We start from the raw sequence: 25,714 nt of genomic DNA on the forward strand, positions 1-25,714 counted from the left end.
TTTTAAGTATGTACACAGCCAATTTCTTATGTAGTTTCTAGTATTCACTGGTAATAACATTCTGTGTTTTGTTCACTCTAGTTTCCCTCATGCCACAGATAGCACTCTACTGGAGAAGTTTAAGCAGCAGCATCGGGAAAACCCATTCTTTGTGCATACTCCAGTGCGGGAGCCTGCTTTTGTTATTCTGCATTTTGCTGGCAAGGTCAAATACCAGATAAAGGTAAAGGAACAGACCCTCTCTGTACAGTGGAGTTGTGAAGAGATAAGAGCTGACTTGTGGGAAACCCATATTGATCAGCTTTTGTGATGTTTCTGCTCTAAAGGACTTCAGGGAGAAGAACACAGACCACATGAGGCCAGATATTGTTGCGTTGCTACGAAGTAGTGAGTGCAGTTACCTGAGGCAGCTTATCGGGGCTAATCCAGTGGCTGTGTTCAGATGGGGAATCCTCAGGGCCACTATACGCACTCTGGCTGTGTTCAACGAGGCTGGCCGGCGTTGGGCAGAAAAACATCCAGGTAACATCCATACTATAAAAAATGAAAATTCTCTAATATAATTTATCACCTTCGTGTCATTCCAAACTCCTATGCCTTTATGTCTTTAGTCTGTGGAACAAAATCGTCTTCATGCAGGTCTTTTTCATACAATGGCAGTTGGTAGTGTTAAGCTCCATAAAAATAGTATATATGACTTACATGCCATATTCCAGGTCTTCTGAAACCATACAATGGCTTTTTGTGAGTAACAGACAGCAAATTAATAAATGATTCATTGATAATCTTCCCCTCCAATGATTTATTAACCGTTGCTGCAACCGGATCAATTAGTCCTGTTCTTAAGTTAATAGCTCACTGAAAAGGAAGATTATCTGTGAAAAATTACTTAAATTTAGGGATGCACTGATCCGACACCTGGATTGGTGTCAACTCAGATACTGATGTTTTTAACTGTATATGGTATTAGTCCGACGAGACCGATTCAAATCTGATACCACGTGTTAGTAATGGTTGTTACTAACACGTGGTATCTAAAGCTCTAAACATAAAATAAAAGTAGTCCATATGACTTTTGCATTTATTAAAGTACTGAAGACATTCAGTAGTATTTTGAATCTCAAAAGGCTGCGTTTAATGAATAAATATATAGTCTATGTGCAGAATTAGCAGTGCTCTGTTGTGTTCCACACTCGTAGCACGGACAGGGCTCATGATGCGCTACTGTTCTTATCTCTGAGAGCAGCCCACAGTAAGGGAGCACTACACTTGATCTACATCTCAAATGTTAAAGCTCAATAGTTCAGTTTGCTGATATCATGCATTCAGAATGGTAACGATGGAGCTACTGTAAACTAGCCTATAGACAAACGCTTAAGTCTTCCCGGAGTGTTCCACCAAAATAAAAGCCAGAGGGCTTATAAATAAAATATTATGAATGACATATGTTACTTTTGTAAAAATAATATTTTAATATTTAGTAATAATATTAATTAAGTTGACTATTGGAAAGTTAACTAATGTCCTATTACAACTAAAGTGAACAAAAAAAATAGAGATCTGAATTTATTTCTTTACTATTTAAGACTTTCACTAGAATTACTATACATTTTTTACTGCACTATCCAGAAGACTAGTTAACGATAAAGTTTTCTTAATTGGCAAAATGTTTTATCTAATTGTTTTTTGTTTTCTCTATTTTGTAATGGAATAATGTGTAGTTAGAGGGTTTGTTTTACACATAAAAAGAGTACTCGCTATCAGTTTCACACAGTGAGATATAGATATTTTAAATTGTTTAAGGAAAAACAACACTATCTATACCAATACCATTCCCAATCCAATAGCAGAGTTCAGGTTTTGGAATCAGATCAGCATACAGGTTTAGAACGGCATGAGTGTTTTGAATAAGGCAGAATTTTCATTTATTGGTGAACTATTCCTTAAAAACTTGCCGAGGTGGATAATCACTGATTTTGAAGTGTACAACCACTGATTGTTTTTTGTTTGTTTTTTCTTATCAGATCAGGTCAGGCGTTACTCCAGACGCTCTTTGGGGGAAATTAGGAGACCCAGCACTGTGGTAGAGTTGCTAAAGTGGTAAGTGAACTGGATAAGTTCCACAAGAAGTATGGCTTCTTGATAGAACTACAGATGTATGCCTAATTAAAGCATTGTTTTCAATTTGATGGCCATAGCTGCTTATAATTACTTTTTGGTCTCCACAGCCAGAACCCTGTGATTGAATTTTCCTTTGATCGGTCTGAAGAGGGTCCACTTGAAGCATTTGAGGACATCTTTGCTTCGTTTGAAAACAAGAAGTTAGTTAACCTCGATTGTCAAACCGATGATCAAGGACCTTTGTGTGCACCATATAAATTGTATCTTTGGGTTCTTCTCCATTTGATGATGATTTTCTTCCTGTGAATTAACAGACTAACTGGTTACAACTTTATCTGTGAAATGGGTTATTGGGCTGACTATCCTGTTCAAAAGACCTGCCTCAACCAGCCTAAAGTGATTTGCTGGTTTTAACTGGTATACATGCTCTCGCTGCCTTGGCCAAGTGCCCAAAACCGACCAGCTTAACCAGCTTTGCTAGATTGGGAGACCAGCTAACCACCTTAGGCTGGTTTAAAGGGATAGTTCACTCAAAAATGACAATTATGTCATCATTTTCTCACCCTAATTTAATCGCCCTCTCTATTTTAATATGTTTATAGTACATTTATTTCCTCTCTAAACTTTTCTGCATTTGGGGTTGGGGTGAATCAGGGAATTGCATGCCAAAGTCCTACACTCCATTAAGCAGTATGGTGGTCAAGTTCCTCACAAGCTGCGTCTGTCCACAATTTCTATGAGGAAGTCCCGTCTCTTCTCTCAGTGAGTGGGCCACATGTTCTGTCAGCATCTCTCTGTGGCTACACCACTGCTTTCTGTTTAGCTTCTGATTGTTATGTGTCATTGAATTTGAAAAAATCGAATGGAAAATTCTGCTGTTTGTTATTCTTCTCAGTGTAACACATTTTTTTTTTCTCCTAATTTTTATTTGGCCACTTTCTAGGAAGAGCAGGCCAAACAGACACAAGCAGCTAATTCCTAAGGTAAATCAATCAAGCATCAATCATTGTTGTTTTATTGCTCATAATTAGTATTATACTTTGGCATAACTTGCACCATTTTGTGCTTTAAACATGAATGATAACTCAAATTGTGCTGCTTGTTGAGAAGAGGTGTGCTATTACTTTAAGAACAGTCTTAACGAGAACCTACTTATTGTGTATTGTTACTTTTTTTCTACATTTCAGAATAATTCTAACATAGTATAATAATTGTAAAGTGATTAGACTATGAAATAATACAAATGAGACTGGGATTTATGTAGTGACCAAAAAATGTAACAAATGAAAGTATTATTTTAGCTCAAACTGACCGTCATTCTGGGCATTCTCTCAGACAATATCACGAATTGCCACCAGGGATATTGTAAAGAAATTCATACCTAGGCACAAATTAAGTTTGCATACAAAATTAATTCCAAGCATTTAAGAATACGTTTTTAGATCAAATGGTTGTTCGGGTGTGAATACGTTTAAAAGGCTCCCATCATATCTAGGGACCAGACTATCATAGAGACTTGGGGTGCCCCCTTTTGACTTGGGTCAGTCAGGTCAAGCAACCTAGCAATTCCCTAGCAACCAGGGTGTGACATTAACACTCGCCCACCTGCCAAATGCAGGTAGACTCCATCACTCTTACTTGCCACTTTGCCAGGTTACGTTTTCATGGTTTTTCCTGCATTTAAAATTGTGAATCTCGGGCGGCCAAAGCAAATTAATACATCATGCATTCAGTGCTTTATAAGCACTAAATATTCTTCTCATTTGAAATGCATATACATCTTTTGCATGTGATTGATGTCTGTGAGCCATCACAGACCCACTTATGCGAGTTAATCACTTTGTGCTTTCCTATATCTGGAGCATGCGCATCAACCTGGCTTCACTCATTATCCGCTCTATATTATTGCTCGTGCTCCAGAGATAGGATAGCGCAGAGCTGATCACATGTTAGATTCAAGCAGGCTTTCCTCTGTTAAGCCTCAGATCACAAAACCTATGCAACCCATTTGAAATTATACACAGATTGTTGTATGTTACAGCACATTGAAGGAAGTCAAAATCTCAAACGGTTAGACAGCCTTGACATTATAAACAGCACTGACGAGGAAAAGGGGGAAGCAATACTGTGGCATGTACCAACATAATATATGAGACTTTACAATCTACACATTATAACCCTTTTTTAGCTTTTTTTTTACTGTAGTAGTAACACTTACAGTATTGTATTATGGCATACATTTTACAGATTAAATTTGAATTTACTAGGGTGAATCTTTTAGATTAATAAAAAAACTAAATTACAACTGTTTGAGTTGTAGTTAAAGTTTCTAAATGTGTTTAGGCTATTATTATTAGATTTTTCTTTAAATTATAAAACTAGATTTTATTTTTTAGGAAGATTATTTAATGTACATTGAACTAACCGCAGTAATGAGGTGCCATCAATGGTTTTACCTGTGCTTATGGCCTTATCATCACAAATGTCACTGTTAAAAAATGGAAGAACAATTGTAAACTTTCATAAGGGCAAGTCTTGTAAAATTTTGAACGAAGGGGTATTAAGACTGGACTTCCATGAATTATGGTCAAATTATTGACTGTTTTCCTCCTGTTCTGACAGGTCATGTTTGCTTTCAAAAGCTCCAAGAGATTATTAAAATCATTAAGCATGTGTCCTGCTAAACTTATCATTCTCGTTCAAATAAAATGTCCAAACAAATGCATGCAGCTACAGTCTCCAGTTACCTTTACCACTCTTTGTGATGCGAGGGGATTATGACTGGTGAAAATGATGAATGGCTTATGACTTGGGACACATCTAACCAGTGTTCGGTGAGCCAAAAAGTTAATGTCAAGCCTGTTAGCAACTCTCAGAACAAGCTAGGCAATGGCATATCAAGGTACTGTCATCTACCCAGAAACCTACCGACATGGTGGCGAGTTGTAAACTAGCAAGCAGAAAAATCTATAGTAATGAGTGATTGCTCAACATGTGATTCTCTGTTACTTTCTGTGCAGAACCTCATAGATTCACGATCTCTGAAACTCATCATGGGCCTGACGCAGCACAACCGTGTGACAAGGTCCCTTCTCCACCTGCACAATAAGAAGAAACCTCCAAGCATCAGTGCTCAGTTCCAGGTTCAATTTTGTGTTGAAAACATAAGTTCCTCTATCAGCGGTTCAGGGATCTTTTGTTCCATCTCTGCATGAAAGCCTGTTTTGTGGTAGCTGCAAATTAGATAAAAGGCTCGGACATCGAAGCTGTGGGGAGGTTTTGATGTAATTTGCAGAGGTTTAATGGATGCTGATGGACAGATCAATGAGTCACATGCTTTCATATCTTATTTGGTCCAGGCATCCCTAAGCAAGCTGCTGGAAACCCTGAGGAAGGCAGAACCTTTCTTTGTTCGCTGCATCAGATCTAATGGAGATAAGGTATAGTGTAGGGAAGCTTTGTAATCTTATTCATTATCCTTATTAGGTGAAGAACAAGTGAAGAATCTTTGTTCTTGTTTGTTTGTATGTGTTTACAGAGGGAAATGCACTTTGATGATGGCATTGTGCTTCAGCAGCTGAGGTACACTGGCATGTTACAAACAGTTCGGATAAGAAGGTCTGGGTATGGAGCCAAATTCACTTTCATGGTTTGTTTTTTTTTATAAGTTAATAATTATTAATTTGGTCATTTAACACATTAATTTAGTACAATTAATTATTAAAAAAATGACACAATAAAAATTCCTGTACGTGAATTGTCTAATTTTATTTTATAAAAGTGTTTATGGGAACTTCCCTCTGTCAACCTCAGATAGATTTTTTTTGGGGGGGTGGGGGTTCTCCCCTTTTTTTCCCAATGTGCTTTTTTAAGTCCTCGTGAGCCTCAATCCGGGTGGCAGAGGACAAAACCCAGCTGCCTACGCGTCTGAGACCGTCTGCTCGTGCATCTTATCATGTGGCTTGTTGAGCGCATTGCCACAGAGACACGCTCAACTCACCATGCGCCCCACCAAGTACGAAACACATTATAGCGAACACGAGGAGGTTACCCCATATGACTCCATCCTCCCTAGCAACTGGCCAATTTGGTTGCTTTGGAGACCTGGCTGGAGTCACTCAGCATGCCCTGGGTTTCGAACTAGCGAACTCTTGGGGTGGTAGCCAGCGTCTTTACCACTGAGCTACCCTGGCACCCAACCTCTTGATAGATTGACAAACTTAATTGATAGATAGGTAGTAAAACAAAACAAAAAAGCCACTTCGTGTCTGTTCAATGTTTTATTCCTCTGCCACAATAATGACTTTGAATTATACTCATTTGGGGGCATTTCTTAGAAAATATTGATATCAGGATTTATTTAATTTGATTAAATAGTGTATCATGTAATAATTTTTACCTAAAAAAAGGTAAAAATAAAGGTAGGTGGAATGTGTCAAAGTAACCCAAGGTTTCCTAGCAGAACATTGCCCAGAGCATCACACTGCCAGCCTGCCTTCTTTCCATAGTGCATCCTGCTGCCATCTCTTCCCCAAGTAATGATGTACACGCACCCGGCCGTCCACATGATCTAAAAGAAAATGTGAGTCATCAGACCAGGCCACCTTCTTCCATTGCCCCATGGCTATGCCGCCCCATACGCAGCAAGCTGTAATGCCCTGTGTGTTCTGACACCTTTCTATCATGGCCAGCATTACGTTTTTCAGCAATTTGTGCTACAGTAGCTCCTCTGTGGGATCGGACCAGACGGGCTAGCTTTTGCTCCCCACGTGCATCAATGAGCCTTGGGTGCTCATGACCCTGTTGCCGGTTCACCGGTTGTCCTTCCTTAGACCACTTTTGGAATACCAGGAACACCACACAAGACCTGCCGTTTTGGAGATACTCTGACATCTAGCCATCACAATTTAGCCTTTGTCAAAGTCGTTCAGATCCTTACGCTTGCCCTGCTTCCAACACATGAAATTCAAGAACTGACTGTTCAATTGCTGCCTAATATATCCCACCCCTTGACAGGTGCCATTTTAATGAGATAATAAATGTTATTCACTTCACCTGTCAGTGGTTTTAATGTTGTGGCTGCTCAGTGTATGTTGCTTTTTTAAGACATGTCTAATGGTTTTGGTTTACAATGTTGCTTGTACGTGAAGGAGTTTACAGATCAGTTCAGAGTGCTGCTGCCTAAGGAAATATCAACACCTCAAGAGGAAATCGCTAACTTAATGAGGAAAATGGTATTTCCCAGCTCCAGTTTTCAGATTGGCCGAACCAAGGTTTGTCTAATTTACACTCTTCTCTAAAGAAAGACTTAGAATCTGAATTTTGTAATTTAGTATACATCTTTCCAATTGTTTTTCTAGGTGTTCTTGAAAGAGGCAGAGAGGCAAAAACTCCAGGAAACCCTACATAAGGAAGTGATGCAGCGCATCATCACCCTGCAGAGATGGTTCCGTGCATGTTTGACTAGGAAGCATTATTTGGTTGAGAGGAAAGGAATTATAACCATACAGGTACTATTTGTGTGGTTGCACTGGGGTTGGAGAGGGACTTTACTTGACCTCATGTAACCTCTTCTGAAAGACAATAAATCAAACTTATAGTGTATCATAAAGGAATAGTACAAATTCTGACCTCATTTACTCAGCCTCATGTCATTACAAACTCCTTTGAGTTACACAAGGGGTAAAATGTTAAAGAATGTACTGATTAGAGGTGCAACGATACCAAATTTTTAAGGCCGATACAAGTACCAAGTACCTAGTTTTGGGTATCGACCGAGTCATGTAGTTTTGTGTTAGTAAATATGCATTTGATATCTTAATTTTGCCAATATTAGCGTTGTCAGTCATTAAAAATGACATATTCATACCTGTTTTAATAGGGTGTAGCTTACCTTTAAAATTATTCCAGCTAACACATACACATTATTTATGCTTTATCATTGTCATTTTATCCATATTGTTCTGTACATTCATGGAGTGGAAAGTGCAGCTTTAGTATTGATTGATTGTTCTCTATTTGTTGTGTTGAGTCTGACTGAGATCGACGTCTGTTCGATTGCTTTATACTTTGTTATTGGGCTGAAGTAAAGTGACAGACAGTAACTCCCATCACTTTTTCCAGCTTCGTCTTTACAAGTAATTTATGATTTTTGGATTTGTAGTGTTTATGGCAACAGTGACCGTCTGGCACGACCAGAGCCCTTCTGAAAGTTGAGCCTTCAAGATTAGCATAGAATAGCGTAACGCGGCGGTCCCATAGACATTCTATGGGCGTACACTGGCAAGGAGACAAGAAGTCATTCTTTTTGAATGGATGTTTATGGAGAAGATGCTTCATGACTTTGAATTAACTACTTTTTGTGAGGAAACAGTTCATCACTTAATTGTCCGCCTGTCCACTACTCTTTAACATTATTTACACTAAATAACCTGGTGTAAACTATGACTTTCATGTGAAAAAATCTCTATTTATTGAGAGATTTTATGACGTGTAGGTGTCCGATTACTGCTATACTGTAATGAAAGTGAATCTGAATTCAGGCTGTCAAGCTTAAATGACAAAACAGCAACATAAAATTATTCATAAAAGTAGTCCATACAACTTGTGTGCTTTATTCCTAGTCTTAGGAAGCCACACTATAGATTTTTGTGAAGAACAAACCAAAATATCAGTAGTTATTCACTGAAAAATCTTGCCCATTCACTTTCATTATATTGAAAATAGTGCTTGATACATTCTTCAACATCTCTCAGTATGTGTTCCACAGAGAAAGAAATTCATACATGTTTGGAAATATATGAGTTATTGACAGTATTTTTCATTTTAGGGTGAACTATTCATTAATTTGGATTATAATTGAATATATTTTAGATTGGTTTTGAGCCTACAGTTAGGAAACCCTGTATTAAAAGATAATGTACCTGAGCAGATTTTTACCCTCTTATCCCTCAGCGATCGTGGCGTAGTTTCTGTGTGTTGAACCGATACAGGGCAGCTACTGTGATCCAGATGGCATGGCGAAGGTCTAAGGAGAGAGAGGTCTACCAGAAGCAGAGAGATAAACTAAAAGAGCAGACGTACGTCCAAGTTACTGCACATTTGTTTGGGTAACACTTTACAATAAAGTGCTATTCATTAACACTGTAGTTAACATGAACTGCAGCATTTATTAATCTTGGTAATTGGCATTTCTACATATACTAAATCATTGTTTTTGCATTAATGTTAACACATACAACTTTTAATGCATTATGAACTATAAAAAATAACAATGAAAAATATGTATATATGTTAACTTTAACCAAGATTAATAATGCTGTAAAAAAATATATTTTTCATTATAATGTTAACTAATAGAATCTTATTGTAATGTTACCTGTTTTAAAATATACATGGTAGAATGAACAGCATACACAATATATTTGAATACACATAATTTTGCATTCTTTTTAAAGTTGGAATTATTGTGTAGAACTTCCAATTCTAGATAAAGTGAATTCAGTTATTTTAATCATTCCTTCAGAAGTCAGTTAGAAAAGGGCCATTTGAACGAGGAAAGGACTGCAAAGATGGAGCCAAAGCCAATTCCATGGTTAAAACATATAAAGCCCCTGCCTCTATTGCCTGAATCTCGACCAGCAGAAGGACAGAAGGCCAAGGAACTGAGCACACAGATTAACACAGATACCAAGTCTAAAGTCAGAGTACAGCCTACTCCTGTTATCAAACCCAACGTCAATGGTGAGGATGAAACCAAGCCATCTCCTGCAGCCCGCCCTCGGCCTGACTCGCTTCAAGTGAACATGAGCCAGAGTGGCTCTGATGTTCAAAATGCTGTAAACCTACAGCGTGGCTATAAGACAATTAGGATGAGGGAGAAGCCAGAGAAATGGAAAGAGAGAAGCAGTGAATCGGCACTTTTGGACCAAATCAGTCCTGAGCCAATGCATATTCAAACCAAGAGGACAATGGGTTTACGGTAAGAGTTGTATTTTTCTTGAATACATTTTTTTACATTTGGTCACTTCATGCGGTTTTGGTTATAAATCTGATCATGAAAACACCAAGTGTGAATTCATCCAAGTGTGAATCCAAGATGCATCCGAGATGGATAGCAATCTGAAATTTTGCACATATCAGATGCAACTTGGCCAAGTGTAAATGCACTAGGTTTTACAGGCTACATACATAAACGTTATTTGTCCTAAACAAAACAAAGTTAACATACAACAGCTGTTCCCTTTTGTAGCGCTTTTGTGAAAGCAATTATAGCTGCCTTCTGTTTAACCAGACATTTGAATAGGGTTCCCAAACAAAATATGAAACAGAGGCACATTGTAGAAGAGACTTTCTTCAAAGCTATAACAAAACACTGACAAGCACACCTTGCAAGTCCTGAGGGTAAAAATAGACACAGCGTATTATAAAAGTCCCATATAATCAAATAATAAACCTCATCTTTATAAACCATGTCATAGTTTATTACAAGTTTTTAAGAGCCACAGCAAGTGCAGCAAGATTTCACTGCACAGCATTAACATCATTGCAGAATTGCTAAGTAACAATTAGCTTGTAGCTTGGGAATAGTATATGAGATTTCTGTATGTACAGTAATCAGATATGCATTTATGCTGCCAAGTGTAAATGGAATTTGCATGCCCAATAGGATAACAATCAGATCAATCTAGATGCACAAAGTGACTACATGTATATAGGCCCAAGATATTGTTGAAAAATAACATTTGTTACTTGAATAGCCTTTTTATGTTTATGTTTTCCTTGTTTAATTAAATCTTAGTAAATGTGGCATCTCTCAATCCCTGGATAATTTGTATGGGTTGAGCTCTTCAGAGTCGGACAGCTCCTTATCATCTAAAAATGAGGTACAGTGTAATAATAACCCAGCTATGATCTGACTGTTTAGACGAATACAATTTCAGGAATAAGTTTGTGAATCCCTTGAATTTACTTGGCTTTCTGCATAAATTAGCTATAAAATTTTATCTGATCTTCAGCTAAATAGCAATAGACAAACATAGTCTTAAACCTCACTCAGTTTTCCATTTTCCAAAGGATTCAGATACTTTTTCCTACAACTTTGTTACAGTATGACAGCTCAAAGTTGAACTAATTATTTTTGTATATTTGTTGTCCCCTAAAACAAATGTATACACGAAGAGAACATAGATACCTTACAGATATTCTAGTGTATGGGTAACTAGATCAACAGGTACAGGTTATTCTCTTTATCACCTAAACCAGTTCACGTATCATAGGTTAATCGCACCCACACGCGAAACAAGCGCCGGCTAGCGCGTCCTCGCAGTGGGCTGAAGTTGGACCACTTGGACCTCAACGATGAATGCTGGACTTTTCCTTTACCTCCAATAAGTCCCTCCACTCCAAGCCAGCCCCATATTAGCGTGGTATTGGAGCCTTTGGTAATAGACTGGCCCAGTCACAAGCACAGGGAACAAAAGAGTTGTAATGGGCCTTGCTTTTGCACGTGGCAGCTAATTTTCCTAATCAGAATCAGCTTTAGCTTAATGAGGAGCGTTTCAAAGACCTCTCTTTGGAAACCAAGCTGATCCTGTTCTTGAATGTTTCTCTGGATGTCTCTGATTGGATGTGGGTGACTGACCTTTTTTGTTTACTTTGTATATTTACAAGTTGTTTGACGCTGCACACAAATGTTGAGGTATTCACTGGTGTTGCTAATGAGCGCAGAACACATGTAAAGAGTGCAAAAAGTGCCTTATTTTCAAGCTTTATAAAGGACCCAAAAGTATCATAAAAGTAGTTAATGTCTTTATACAGTATATACGTGTGTGAGTGTGTGTGTGTGTGTGAGTGCGTGTGTGTATGTACACACCAATCAGCCACAGCATTAAAACCAACTGCCTAATATTGTGTAGGCCGCCAAAACCGCTCCAACCCACATCAGTTCAAACCAGTCTGGCAACAGAGAATGAACAGACTGTTTCAAACTGACAAAGTCTACGGTAACTCAAATAACTGCTCTGTACAATTGTGGTGAGAAGAATATCATAATAACAATATCATCAGAATGCTATTCTGAGATGCAGGTTGGCGCTGATTTGGTGGCACGAGTGGGACCTACACAATATTTGGCAAATTAAGGAAAAGTAATTTCCTTAAATTACTATTCTAGCACTAAAATGGGGAGTGACAACCATATTTTGCTGCAGTGTATACGTGGTCACTACTCAAAATTGGTTCCAGGCTTTAACAGCCCCAGTATCTATTTTTGGGAGGTTTCAGTTTTAAATCACATGTTCTTACATTAATGGATACTGTGGCTCCTAAGAGCTGTCTCAACGTTTTTAACAATAATTATCATTAACAGAATTGAACATGACATGTGCAATAAATTTTGGACTGCAATATTAAATATTGTTAAAACATTATTTCTTAGTAACCCATAGCAAAAAAGGTCAACAGGGATTTATGTATGCAGCGTGGGAGATCTAATGCTGGTGGTGGCATCTATCTTACTATCAATGAACAGTTTGGTTATAAAAACACATCTAATCAGCTAAACTTTTTCATATCTGCTTGATTGTGGTCTTGCTTCTTGTTTACTGATTTTAATGCATGGTGACACTATGGGTAACAAACTGGTATATACTGTAGACTCATTGTTATGTGTAGTTTTGATTGAAGTAGTCAGGTCAGAATTTGGCTTTCCAAGTTGATTATCATATTCACCTTCATTATGTTTTTTCTATTTGTGGTTGGTGTGACTCTCTAACATGTTTGGGTCATTCAGATCAAATCACCTGTGGAAGCTGATGGGTCATTCAGTTGCATAGGAAGGAGAACATGTGAGGAGATACCTGCACCATCCATTACACCAGAGAGGTGATCAGCAGTTCTTCACCAGCATGCCACATATAATGGCTTTTATAGTTCTTACCTTGGACACCACTAATTGGACATTAATGAAATGTTAAAATACATTTACAGTTGAAGTCAGAAGTTTGCATACACAGCCAAATACATTTAAACGCAGTTTTTCACATTTCCTGACATTTAATTGTAGAAAACACTCCCTGTCTTAGGTCAGTTAGGATTACTACTTTATTTTAAGAATGTGAAATGTCAGAGTAATAAAAAAGAAAATTATATATTTCAGATTATATTTCTTTCATCACATTCCTAATGGGCAGAAGTTTACATACATTTTATAAGTATTTGGTAGCATTGATTTAAATTCCTTAACTTGGGTCAAATGTTTTGGGTAGCCTTCCACAAGCTTCTCACAATAAGTTGCTGGAATTTAACCCATTCCTCCATCCAGAACTGGTGTAACTGAGTCAGGTTTGTAGGTTTCCTTACTCGCCCACACGCTTTTCCAGTTCTGCCCACAAAAGATCAGATTGAGGTCACGGCTTTGTGATGGTCACTCCAATACCTTGACTTTGTTGTCCTGAAGCCATTTTGAGACAACTTTGGAGGTATGCTTGGGGTCATTGTCCTTTTGGATGACCCATTTCCTGGCTGATGTCTTGAGATGTTGCTTCAGTATATCCACATAATTTTCCTTTCTTATGATGCCATCTATTTTGTATTTTGGATTACAAGCCTCACCCTTTTTCCTCCAAATGTAACAATGGTCATTATGGCCTAAGTTACTTTTTTTCATTGTACCAAAAGACATTTCTCTAAAAAGGAAGATCTTTGTCCCCATGTGCACTTGCAAACTGTATTCTGGATTTTTTTATGGCGGTTTTGGAGCAGTGGCTTCTTCTTTGCTGAGCAGCCTTTCAGGTTGTGTCAATATAGGACTTGTTTTAATGTGGATATAGACACTTGTCTACCGGTTTCCTCCAGCATCTTCACAAGGCCCTTTGCTATAGTTCTGGAATTGATTTGCACTTTTCGCACCAAACTAAGTTAATCTCTAGGAGACAGAATGTGTCTCCTTCCTGAGTGGTATGATGGCTGTGTGGTCCCATTGTGTTAATACTTGGGTACTATTGTTTGTACAGATGAATGTGGTACCTTCAGGCATTTGGAAATAGCTCCCAAGGATGAACCAGACTTGTGGAGGTCCACATTTTTTTTCTGAGGTCTTGTTTGATTTCTTTTTCCCACATTGTCAAGCAAAGAGGCACTGAGTTTGAAGGTAGGCCTTAAAATACATCTTCAGTACACCTCCTATAAGAAGCTAATTGTCTAAAGGATTGACATCATTTTCTGGAATTTTCCAAGCTGATTAAAGGCACAGTTCACTTAGTATATGTAAACTTCTGACCCACTGGAATTGTGATATAGTCAAATTAAAAGTGAAACAATCTGTCTGTAAAATGTTTGGTAAAAATGACTTGTGTCATGCACAAAGCAGATGTCCTAAACGACTTGCCAAAACTATAGTTTGCTAATATGAAATCTTTGGAGTGGTTAAAAAATGTGTTTTAACAACTTCAACTTAAGTGTAAGTAAACTTCTGACTTCAACTGTACATTAATGCATCTGAAAGATGCTTTTATCCACATCGACTTACAGTGCAATCAAGGTATACCTTTTGTCATTATGCGTGTTCCCTGTAAATCAAACCCATTACATTTTTAGAGCCATGCTCTACCAGTTAAACTACAGCTACACTAACATATATTTAAGTGTGAACACAATGGGACTCATTCAGTAAAAATAACTTTTATGTAGGCCTATACTATATGGCTGCATTTTGATCCAGAACTTATACCATATTGAGCTATAATGCAATAATTATTTTTGTAATTCGGAAATCATTAACACTTTGTAAGTTCGCTTAATTATTCGGTTTTTAAAAATAATATATAAAATCATTTAGATTGTTCCAGATTCTTTCATATAATAAAACTTATTGATTAATCAGGATTTCTTGGATATGTTGCCACACAGTGTATGCACGGCAAGTGAATGAAACCCGTTGCTTCCATTGTGATTTAATGAAATTTTTTCCTTTTTATGCTCAAGGCGGGGATTCCTAAATCTTTTTAAGAAGCGTCCGACGCCCCTGGATGGAAATATTACCATGGCGAAAACCTTGGGAGATGGATATGAGCTAGGTGATTTTTTTTTTTTATACAGAACCAAGCATGCAATACATTATAGATGTAAATATCAATTTATAATGGAAAGAAATCCTTTTATCTACTGTACATTTGGACTTTTTTAATTTTTCAATTGCATTGACTCGCCTCTTTTTCTTTCTTTCTCTCTCTCTGGTCTCTTTGGGCCAAAAGCCATTGGATCTTCTTATTCACGTGCCAAAAGCTCAGACACTTTATCTGGAGCCCGTCGCAACCCCACGATTAAAATCAGCCGAGCTACTCGCATTCAGGAACAATGGAATGCATCACTGGACCGAGAGATCACTGACACTAATGAACTCCGCCACCTGGATGAGTTCTTAGGCAATCAGGTTTGTATTGTGCATTTTCATGTTCCTTAATTGTTTTTTGATAGGCACTTTCATTTTGAATGGATAATTTACAAAAATCTTATTAAAAAAAAATCAAAGAATCTTATTCTGCCATTATTTGTATTACATTTTAAACTGAATGACAGCCTCAGTCACCATTCACTTTTATTGTATGGAAAATAGTCAATGATGATGGAGGTTCTGCCAAACATCTCATTTTGTGTTCCATGATTGAAATAAAGTCATAACATGAGGGTGAGTAAATGATGGCAGAATATTCATTTCTGGGTAAACTATCACTAACGAGGTTTGATTATCCTCGCTAGTTGTACTATGATGATTTCTATAGTTTCTGTTTGTTGAAAGCAGTATTACTTAATCTGTTATTGTGATGTGAATTGCAGATGAATGATTTAAGCAACCGCACAAAAGAACTATCCGAAACGGAAAAAATCTTCTTCACAGCCACCACGCAGTTCAGAGACACAATCAAAAGCATGTACTCCATCTCAGTAAGTGTATCTACCCTGCTTATTTTTAACTTTAGCCCACTATAGTTCCATAGTGGATGGCGATAAATAATTTGATGGAATCGTTTTGCAGGACCATATCATATTGTTTTAGCAAACACAGGTGCATCCGTTATTTAGCAGCTGAGGCTTGAGTTTAGTGTGAGCGCATGTAGGGAAGCGCGTTTTTACTGAACTTACGATGCTACGCATGTATAAACCTTCATAAACCCATTAATCCGAAATCCAAATGGTGTTATTTTGAGTCTCTAACACTGTTGCTCCTGCTTATAATCTAGAAAGGGGTTAATTTTATTGTTAAGTTTGATGCCTTTCAAATCGTTGCGCTTCCTTATTTTACACTACCTTTGACAATAATTGTAAAGTTAACAGAACTACTCAGCTGCAGAGTTACACCTCTCATCTGCATCTCTCTAGATCTAGGGCTGCCAACACAATTTACACTATTCTTACGCTCTCACGCCACACATCCCTTTTCTCACACAGTAAAAACATCACAGAGACAGACAAGACAGTGCAGCCTGCATGATGCTGCAAGTTATTCAGACCAATCGGGGGAAAGCAGCAGCACAGCATCTCCCCCCCTCCTTCTCTTTCATAATTTAATCTGTTAACATTTTCAATACATCTTGTCAACTTTAAATGACCATTTTTAAGGTAACTGGTGAGTTTTTATTTGAGAGATTTCACTGAAAATTTTTAATTGTCATCACTTACCTTCATGCAGTTGGAAACCTGTATGACTTTCTTATTTCAGTAGATATTAAAAGTAGATATTAGGGAGTTTCAGTCACTATTCACTTACATTGAATGAAAACCAGATGCAGTGACAGTGAATAGTGACTGAGACTAAATGTTTTGCTCCTTTTTTGTTCCATGGCAGGGAAAAATTCATTCAGACTTAAGGGTGACCAGTGATGACAGATAAATTATTTAAACAAACTGCCATTTAACTACCTGTTAAAGTATTTGTTAAAGGTATCTGCCAAGAAAACAAATACAAATGTTATTCAGCACATGCTTATTCACAGCACAGACCTTATTCACAGCAGTGGTATCTTTAATGACAATGACAACAAGGCTGTGCGGGATAGACGTACAGTCTCTTCGATGAGATGTACTGCAGTTTAAAGTGTTTTTGGATTGTTCTGTACACAAAACATTTAAAAAATATATTTTCAAGGACATGCAGTAGACAAAAAACTCCAGGCAACATGAGTTGTGGAAAATCAGATGGGATATTGGAGCTTTTTACAGATTTATACAGTGCATGCCATTGAAGAGATGGTAAGTCTATCCCTCACAGCCTCGTTTCCATTCCCATTACGAATCAAACATGGCGCTACTGTGAATAAGGTCTATAGACCAATCCTCTTGATATAAAATGTCAGCCCACCACTTCCGTGTTTGACATAAGCAGTGTGCCCACCACTTCCGTGTTTGACCGTGCCAAAACATTGGTCTAACGTGTCATGTCTTGCTAGAAAGCAAGTGACTAAAGTTAAGGATCACAATATAGCCTACATACTTTAGGCTACATGCATTCTTAATCATATCATTTAGAGTTTTAATGTTGTATTAAATTCAAGTAGCCACAGTGGTTTTGTATTTACCAGCTAATGAATTAATGTGTTGGGTGGGGGGGGGTGTTATTGTGAAAGTGGTCTTAAATTTCATTCCATCGAACCTGCAGATACCCTGAAACATTGACACAATCTGCTATTTGTGCCCAATAGAATCCCAATATCGGCTATAAGATCCTGATGACAGGCTACCAGAAAAAGGTATTAAATCTCGCAGGGCTGAAGAAAGCGTCTGAGGTGCCACTGGTTGTAAACCTTTTCCAGTCAGTTCTGGATGGATTTATCAGGGCAGAGCTCAAACGCTTAGAGGCAGAGCCTTGTAAGGTAACTTAAAAAGCTATTAAGATTTCATCAGAACTTTAAATGTTTTCAAATATTAATTGAAAGTTATCACCAGGCCCGCATGGAATCTGCTCCTGCAGAATTCCACAAAAAGCTTTCACAAAATACTACACATCTTCTACCACTTGCATGTTTATACATTTTTCTATATCATAATTGCATTTTGAAAGCTACTGATCAAAGTGTACAGGGTTCCCACTGTCATGGAATACACTGGAGATATCAGGGAATTTTTAAATTATGGGAAATCCTTTCCAAATTGATCTAGGAAATCAACAACAGTCCCTTAGAAGGTGCCGTTATCATGCTTTACACATAATAAATCACTGTTACTAAAATGTAATACAATTTTACAGTAGTAACATTAACAGAGGTATTTTGACAATGATTTTAGTATCATATTGCTAACATATTGAAATATATTATACTATGTGTATTGAAACCGTGTTGGACTAAATAAAGATTTTAGATTTTATAGTATTATGCTACTATTGTATTCATAAATACTATAATTTATTTTTAGAAAGACTAGCTACATTGACTTATATTAAGTCTTATATGCTTATGGCTTTGCATTGTACATGGATATTAGGAAATAAACTCGTCTTGTTTTGTAACCTGGCAATTATATATTAATTTAACAATGCATTTGGTGATTTGGTATCAGTTCTCTGAAGTCCAATGAAAACAAATGAGAAACATTGAGTGAAATATTGCTCTTTGTCCCTCAATCAGAAAATTCTGAGGAATGGTGTTTGCGCGCCTGCTTTTATAGCGGACAGCTTCGCGCCTTAGCCATTAGAATATTGGCATTATTGTAGAGAGGTTTCAACAAGGTCATGTGGAAGGACACTCCCCATATGCGTTAGCAGGATGCAATGTCTTGTTCCCTTCTTCGCAGGGAACCGAAGTTACTTATAAACTGAGACGTTTTCTATAGTAATATTGTTGTAGCCATGACTGTTGTAGGCTAACCATGTTTTTTTTTATTATTTTTCTGGACGGAAATCATGGTTTTACTATAGTAATATTGTGGTAACTATGAAAAGAAAGTAAAAAATATAACTTGTTGTAAGTAAAAAATTTAAGTTACTTAACTTTCTTTTCATAGTTACTACAATATTACTATAGTAAAACCATGTTTTTTTAATTATTTTTCTGGATGGAAATCATGGTTTTACTATAAGTAATATTGTGGTAACTATGAAAAGAAAGTTAAGTAACTTACATTTTTTTTTGCAGGAACCATAGTTTTACTATGGATTAACCATGGTAATTCTTATGGTAATTATAGTTTTACTACAAATGTTATGGTACCATTGTTTTTGTATTATTACTGTGGTTTTACTATGAATGTCTAGGTTAAAATATGTTTACTAAAGTAAAACCAGGGTAAATCTATTGCGAGGAATGCAAAATATATTGCAAGGGAATTCAAAACGCATTGTGAGGGAATGCAAAATGTATTGCTAAAACTATTTTAGAAAAAAAAAAATCCCTAATAAACTGGAAAGGTCATGGAAAAGTAATGGGAATTCACTGATCTAAAGATGTGGGAACCCTGAGTGTAGTAGTCTCAGCTCCATTAACAATACCATTTTAAATTAATTTCACATAAATCTGAAGGATTTTACATGCAAAAATATATATTTTTTAGATAAATAAATAATCACTGTGCAGATTTCATGTGGGACTAGTATCAACTTTCTTTGCCTCTCTTCCAGATTAAGGAAAGGAAACAAAGAAAATCTAAAAGAGATATATATGTAAGTTATTTTGGTGACCTTGAAAAATAAAAAATTATAATAACCGCTTATTATATAAATGCAAGAATATTTATTGTAATATATTCCAAATAAAAATCGTTGTTTTACACTGTCTTTTTGTAAGCCTGACAGCCCAAAGGGTCACTTATTTAGCACATACCAGGTGACCATTATGCAATCATGTGACCAGTGCAACTCATATATATGGGGCATGGAAAAGGCCTTCATGTGCAGCTGTAAGTATTCATAATTTTCCTCTTTGATCAGTGCAAATTGCCAAAGATTTAGTGCTACTTCATACAGTTTTTTTTTTTTTTCCTGTTTCAGCTTGTAAGATGGTGTGTCATAAGAAGTGTCTTAGCAAGATATTAATAAACTGCACTGCTCACTGTGCAAGGAAGGTAAGCACTACTGCCATATTACTGTACACTGTACATCCTCTTTTCATGTAAAATATGTTTGATGTTATTTTGTTCATAGAACACAACAGGAGTGAGGTAGTTAGTGGAATATCTAGGTTGCTCTTTTGCATATGGCAGAAATGGATGGGGGACTAAATCTGTCCTGCTAAAAAAAATTACAAAAAGCACCTTAAAGAGAGCGTTCACATTCTGTCATGTTTTTTCAAACCTGTAAGACTTACTTTTTCCGTGGAACACAAAAGATGTTAGTCAGATGTTAGGCAGTATGTTGGTCTTTGTCTCCATTCACTTTCATTGCACCTTGTTTCCATACCATGATATTGAATGAAGACTAAGGCTAACAATCTGACTAACATCTCCTTTTATTTTCCATGGAAAAAATAACATCATATATGTTCAACATGAGGGTGAGCAAAGTTATGCTGTTGCATGCACACTGATGGCAGCTGACAGACATAATTATTGTTTATTTGTATGTTTCCATTCATCAGAAAGAGGGTGAGCAACACCACACTCTTCACTTTGGTGTACCTGTGTGTGTCCTGGCCCGCGCAGGTGACTCTGTACCTTTTGTCATTGAGAAGATGCTAGTACATGTTGAAATGAATGGACTGTACACAGAGGGCATCTACCGCAAGTCAGGCTCAGCCTGCAGAGCCAAAGAGCTTCACCAAATACTAGAGAAAGGTAATTGTATGCCTCAGTAGATGCTTAATATCTTATTGTCAGGAATGAAAGGACAGGAACATCCTCGTAGTAAATACAGTGGCCAAAAAATCATTTGGATTGTTTTGGACACTTAATTTTTCAGGATGTGTGGCAAACCAACTTGGAAGTGCCGCTTTGAAATGATGATTGGATTGCATTCAGTCAAGCACGGTAATGCATGGAGCTAGCGCATGTAATGCTACGTAAAGAGACCTTGTCCAAAAAGAAAGATTTGAAGCATTGATGGATTATTGTAATTAGACAGCTATTAATTAACATCAGAGAAATGCATCCTCTTACGGTTGTTTACGTAAACTTGGAGATATTAACACAATTCGACAATAGAGGTAACTGTTGCCCCAAACATTGCCAAAGTACAGTTCTGTCCTTATAATTGGTCATTTGTACTCATGACAGAAAAGACCTTACAACCCCGCAGACAATGATCTGCAACCCACTCTAAGGTACACATTAGTGTACATTGTGTTTAGCACTGTGGTGTTTCCTGAAATCGTTCTTGTATTTAAAAACAAATCATTTAAAAAAATGGCATATTGGATTAAACTAGAGACTGTAATCTTTCAATTTAAACAGGTTTCAATGTAAAAACTTAATTCGATTTCTTACCACATGTGGTTTTGTTGGCATTTCTCCCAAAGACAAAATCGGCTGTTATCGGCTTTAAGTTGTTTTGTCACATGACTCCATAGGTCGAAAGTTTAACCCTTTACTGACAGCCCACCATCTTCTGAACTGAAATCAGTTGGTTTATATAAATGTAAATTATACTATGTTTATAGAAAAGCTAAAATACTATGTCCACGTGTAACGAGAATGAGGCAGCGAAGGCAGACGAGGAGGTGCGGATCCAAATGCAGTTAACTTTTATTGAATGATAAAATAAACAAAAATAAACAAAGGAAAAACCCACGATGGGGAAACAGGAAACTTAAACACAGAGAACTCGGGCAGGGAAAACATACTGGGCTAACAACACTCAACGATCGACAAGGACTGAACAAACAGACAGGGTTAAATACATGCACAAGGGGAAAAGGGACCGATAACCAAACAGAACTCAAACAAGGTAACCAGGTGATGAACAGAAACCAAAGGGCAAACTAATGAGACAGGTGAAAACAATGACCAGTGAACACGAGGGAAAACAAGACTGTGGAGCTACAAAAGGGACAAAAATGGTAAACAAAAGGGCAACAGTGGAACAAGACAGGGTATACATAACAGAGCCCCCTCAAAGGATCGGCTTCCAGACAATCCTAAAAAACAAAGACAAAAGACAAAAAACCCACAAAGAACAAAATGAAGGCACCGGGGCAGACAGGCAGACCAGGGGGGGCACAAGAGCAAGGAGGCAGTCCAAGGGGCACAGAGGGCAGGCAAGCAGTCCTGGGGGTAACGAGGGGCAGACAGGCAGTCCTGGGGGCAACGAGGGGCAGACAGGCAGTCTACGGGGGCACAAGGGGCAATTATGCAGTCCATGGGGGCACAAGGGGCAATTAGGCAGTCTCTGAGGGTGTGTGCTGGGAACCAGGTCGGGTGGCCTGGGGAGCTTCCACCGGGTAGGGGCGGGTTTAGGTGGACTGGGAGATGGCCGCAGAGCAGGGACCGGTTCAGGGGGCCTGGGAGGTGGCCACAGGACAGGGACCGGGTCAGGAAGCCTGGGAAGAGGCCATAGTACTGGGACTGGGTCAGGAGGCCCGGAAGGCGGCCACAGGACGGGAACAGGGTCAGGAGGCCTGGGAGGAGGCCACAGGACAGGGACTGGGTCAGGAGGCCCGGGAGGAGGCCACAGGACAGGGGCCGGGTCAGGAGGCCTGGGAGGAGGCCACAGGACAGGGACCGGGCCAGGGGGCCTGGGAGCTGGCCTCAGGGCAAGGACAGGTCCAGGAGGCTTGGCCGGGAGAGGCGGAGCCGGGAAGGAACTAGGAGGCGTCGGAGGCGAGGCTGAGGTAGGCTTCGGAGGCGGAGCCGGGAGTGGGTCTTGCGGCGGGGCCGTGGGAGGCGGAGCCGTAGGAGGCGGAGCCGAGGTAGGCGGCACCGTTGGAGGCTTTAGGAGCGGAGACCTGTAAGGCTCTGGAGTCTCTTGGGGCAGAGCCGTAGGGGGCTCTGGAGGTGGAGCCATAGGAGGCTCGGGAGGCAGAGCCGTAGAAGGCTCGGGAGGCAGAGCCGTGGGCGGCTCGGGAGGCAGAGCCGTGGGCGGCTTAAGAGGCTCTGGAGGTAGAGCCGTAGGAGGCTCTGGAGGCAGAGCCGAGGGAGGCTCGAGGAGAAGAGCCGCAGGAGGCTGAGCTGAAGGAGGCTCGGGAGGCGGAGACCTGGAAGACTCGAGAGACTTGAGAGGAGGAGCCCTGGAAGGCCCAGGAGGAGGAGCCCTGGAAGGCTCGGGAGGAGGAGCCCTGGAAGGCCCGGGAGGAGGAGCCCTGGAAGACTCGAGAGACGAGAGAATTGGGAGGCGGAGCCCTGGAAGGCTCGAGAGGCTTGAGAGGCGGAGCCCTGGAAGGCTCGAGAGGAGGAGCCCTGGAAGGCTTGAGAGACTTGAGAGGAGGAGCCCTGGAAGGCTCGGGAGGAGGAGCCCTGGAAGGCCCGGGAGGAGGAGCCCTGGAAGGCTCGAGAGGCTTGAGAGGCGGAGCCCTGGAAGGCTCGAGAGGCTCGGAAGGCGGAGCCCTGGAAGGCTCGGAAGGCGGAGCTCTGGAAAGCTCGGGAGGCGGAGCTCTGGAAAGCTCTGGAAACTCGGGAGGCGGAGCTCTGGAAAGCTCGGAAGGCTCGGAAGGCAGAGTACCAGGAAGTTCGGAAGGCGGAGCTCTGGAAAGCTCAGAAGGCAGAGTACTAGGAAGCTCGGAAGGCACTGACTCTTGGACGGGCGCGACCACTGGCGCTGGCCTTTGGACGGTCATGGCTACTGGCGCTGGCTCTCGGACGGTCGAGGCTTCTGGCGCTGGCTCTCGGACGGTCGAGGCTACAGGCGCTGGCTCTGGGACGGTCGAGGCTACAGGCGCTGGCTCTGGGACGGTCGAGGCTACAGGTGCTGGCTCTGGGACGGTCGAGGCTACAGGCGCTGGCTCACTGACCTCTGAGGCGACAGGCACTGGCTCACTGACCTCTGAGGTGACAGGCACTGGCTCACTGACCTCTGAGGCGACAGGCTCTGGCTGGGTTACCGTGGTATGCGCCGGCTTGGGTTCGCTGGGCGCTGAGGGCAGAGCCAAGGGGGGTTTAGGGCACGGGGCTGGCGGAGGCTGGAGAGCAGAGAACTTTCCCCTTCTCCTCTTCCTCCGGGCTGATGCGACTGGCGAACTGGGACGCTGTTCCCGGTCAGCGTGGCTTCAGGCTCACTGGCTGTGGCTGGCAAGGGCTCAGGCTCGCTGACCATGGCTGGCGAGGGCACAGACTCGCTGACGGTAGAGGCCGCAGGTGCTGGCTCGCTCACAGTGACATGCGTGGGCACTGGCTCGCTCACCGGGGCAGGCGTGGGCTCTGGCTCGCAGACCGGGGCAGGCGTGGGCTCTGGCTCGCAGACCGGGGCAGGCGTGGGCTCTGGGGCAGGCTGAGGGGTCTCTACTGTGGGTGGGATGCTCGCTAGTAGGGTCGCTTCTATGTAGTCGAGAAGAGTCTAGCCGGGCGTTAGCAGTGGCGCCCGCTCCCTCAGCGAGGGGTTCAAGTTGTCCCTGAAGAAGACCATCAACATTGAGTCCGGGAAGTTTGTAAGATTCGCCAGAGGGAGGAAGTTGACAACGTGGTCTACTATTGGGCGGTCTCCTTGTTTCAAGTTGAGCAACTGGTGGCTGGCCCAAATAACTGCTGGATCCATGGTAAGGGTCGATCGTTCTGTAACGAGAATGAGGCAGCGAAGTCAGACGAGGAGGTGCGGATCCAAATGCAGTTAACTTTTATTGAATGATAAAATAAACAAAAATCAACACAAAGGAAAAACCCACGATGGGGAAACAGGAAACTTAAACACTGATGATCAAATAAACAAATAAACACAAAGGAAAAACCCACAATGGGGAAACAGGAAACTTAAACACAGAGAACTCGGGCAGGGAAAACATACCGGGCTAACAACCCTCAACGATCGACAAGGACTGAACAAACAGACAGGGTTAAATACATGCACAAGGGGAAAAGGGACCAATAACCAAACAGAACTCAAACAAGGTAACCAGGTGATGAACAGAAACCAAAGGGCAAACTAATGAGACAGGTGAAAACAATGACCAGTGAACACGAGGGAAAACAAGACTGTGGAGCTACAAAAGGGACAAAAGTGAAAACTAAGGAGTACAAAAGTGACAAAAATGGTAAACAAAAGGGCAACAGTGGAACAAGACAGGGTATACATAACACCACGCATATGGACACGGGGTGGCACGAGGTTAACTATGGACGAATTCTAGAAGGTTTGACAGTCAGAAAGTGGCTGGTAATATGGCCACTAATTAATTTTTTTATTTGAAACCTAGCAAACTTGTTTTGCTTGAAAATGCATTTCTTGTTTTGATTTTGTAACATATTGCAAAGGCATTCGTATATTCTAGTGTGGCTTAAGTGTCCAATAATTTTTGTGTCCACTGTATGTAAAGTTCATTGCCTTTTTTTTCTCATATTAAAGGTTTTATTTTTTGTTAATGTTTTTTTCCACCACAGATCCTAAAGCTGTCTGCCTTGACAATTATCCCATCCACACCATCAGTGGCCTGGTCAAACAGTGGCTACGGGAGCTACCTGACCCACTCATGACATATAGACTCTATAATGATTTCCTGTATGCCGCTGGTAAGTTATTAGCCAT

At 40.1% G+C, this 25,714-nt stretch overlaps 1 protein-coding gene across 4 annotated transcripts in view; it reads left to right on the forward strand.

The window, feature by feature from the left end:
• LOC127648713 (unconventional myosin-IXb-like) overlaps positions 1 to 25,714 on the forward strand; it is a 50,607-nt gene that overhangs the window by 17,983 nt on the left and 6,910 nt on the right. For 2 of the 4 annotated variants that reach the window (XM_052133438.1, XM_052133435.1), the window contains exons 12-35: positions 82 to 223; positions 327 to 522; positions 2,025 to 2,100; positions 2,229 to 2,321; positions 3,065 to 3,104; positions 5,142 to 5,264; positions 5,481 to 5,561; positions 5,660 to 5,770; positions 7,272 to 7,394; positions 7,482 to 7,631; positions 9,076 to 9,200; positions 9,647 to 10,102; positions 10,922 to 11,006; positions 11,400 to 11,564; positions 12,914 to 13,005; positions 15,106 to 15,197; positions 15,375 to 15,553; positions 15,958 to 16,065; positions 17,820 to 17,990; positions 19,733 to 19,774; positions 19,899 to 20,010; positions 20,102 to 20,175; positions 20,688 to 20,883; positions 25,570 to 25,698. In XM_052133438.1, the coding sequence (XP_051989398.1) occupies positions 82 to 223; positions 327 to 522; positions 2,025 to 2,100; positions 2,229 to 2,321; positions 3,065 to 3,104; positions 5,142 to 5,264; positions 5,481 to 5,561; positions 5,660 to 5,770; positions 7,272 to 7,394; positions 7,482 to 7,631; positions 9,076 to 9,200; positions 9,647 to 10,102; positions 10,922 to 11,006; positions 11,400 to 11,564; positions 12,914 to 13,005; positions 15,106 to 15,197; positions 15,375 to 15,553; positions 15,958 to 16,065; positions 17,820 to 17,990; positions 19,733 to 19,774; positions 19,899 to 20,010; positions 20,102 to 20,175; positions 20,688 to 20,883; positions 25,570 to 25,698 (3,161 nt within the window). The remainder of the gene's footprint in view (positions 1 to 81; positions 224 to 326; positions 523 to 2,024; positions 2,101 to 2,228; positions 2,322 to 3,064; positions 3,105 to 5,141; positions 5,265 to 5,480; positions 5,562 to 5,659; positions 5,771 to 7,271; positions 7,395 to 7,481; positions 7,632 to 9,075; positions 9,201 to 9,646; positions 10,103 to 10,921; positions 11,007 to 11,399; positions 11,565 to 12,913; positions 13,006 to 15,105; positions 15,198 to 15,374; positions 15,554 to 15,957; positions 16,066 to 17,819; positions 17,991 to 19,732; positions 19,775 to 19,898; positions 20,011 to 20,101; positions 20,176 to 20,687; positions 20,884 to 25,569; positions 25,699 to 25,714) is intronic. The other 2 variants (XM_052133436.1, XM_052133437.1) reach the window with 2 other exon arrangements.

This window comes from Xyrauchen texanus, chromosome 9, assembly GCF_025860055.1.
Source record: "Xyrauchen texanus isolate HMW12.3.18 chromosome 9, RBS_HiC_50CHRs, whole genome shotgun sequence".
NCBI classification, from domain to species: Eukaryota; Metazoa; Chordata; class Actinopteri; order Cypriniformes; family Catostomidae; genus Xyrauchen; species Xyrauchen texanus.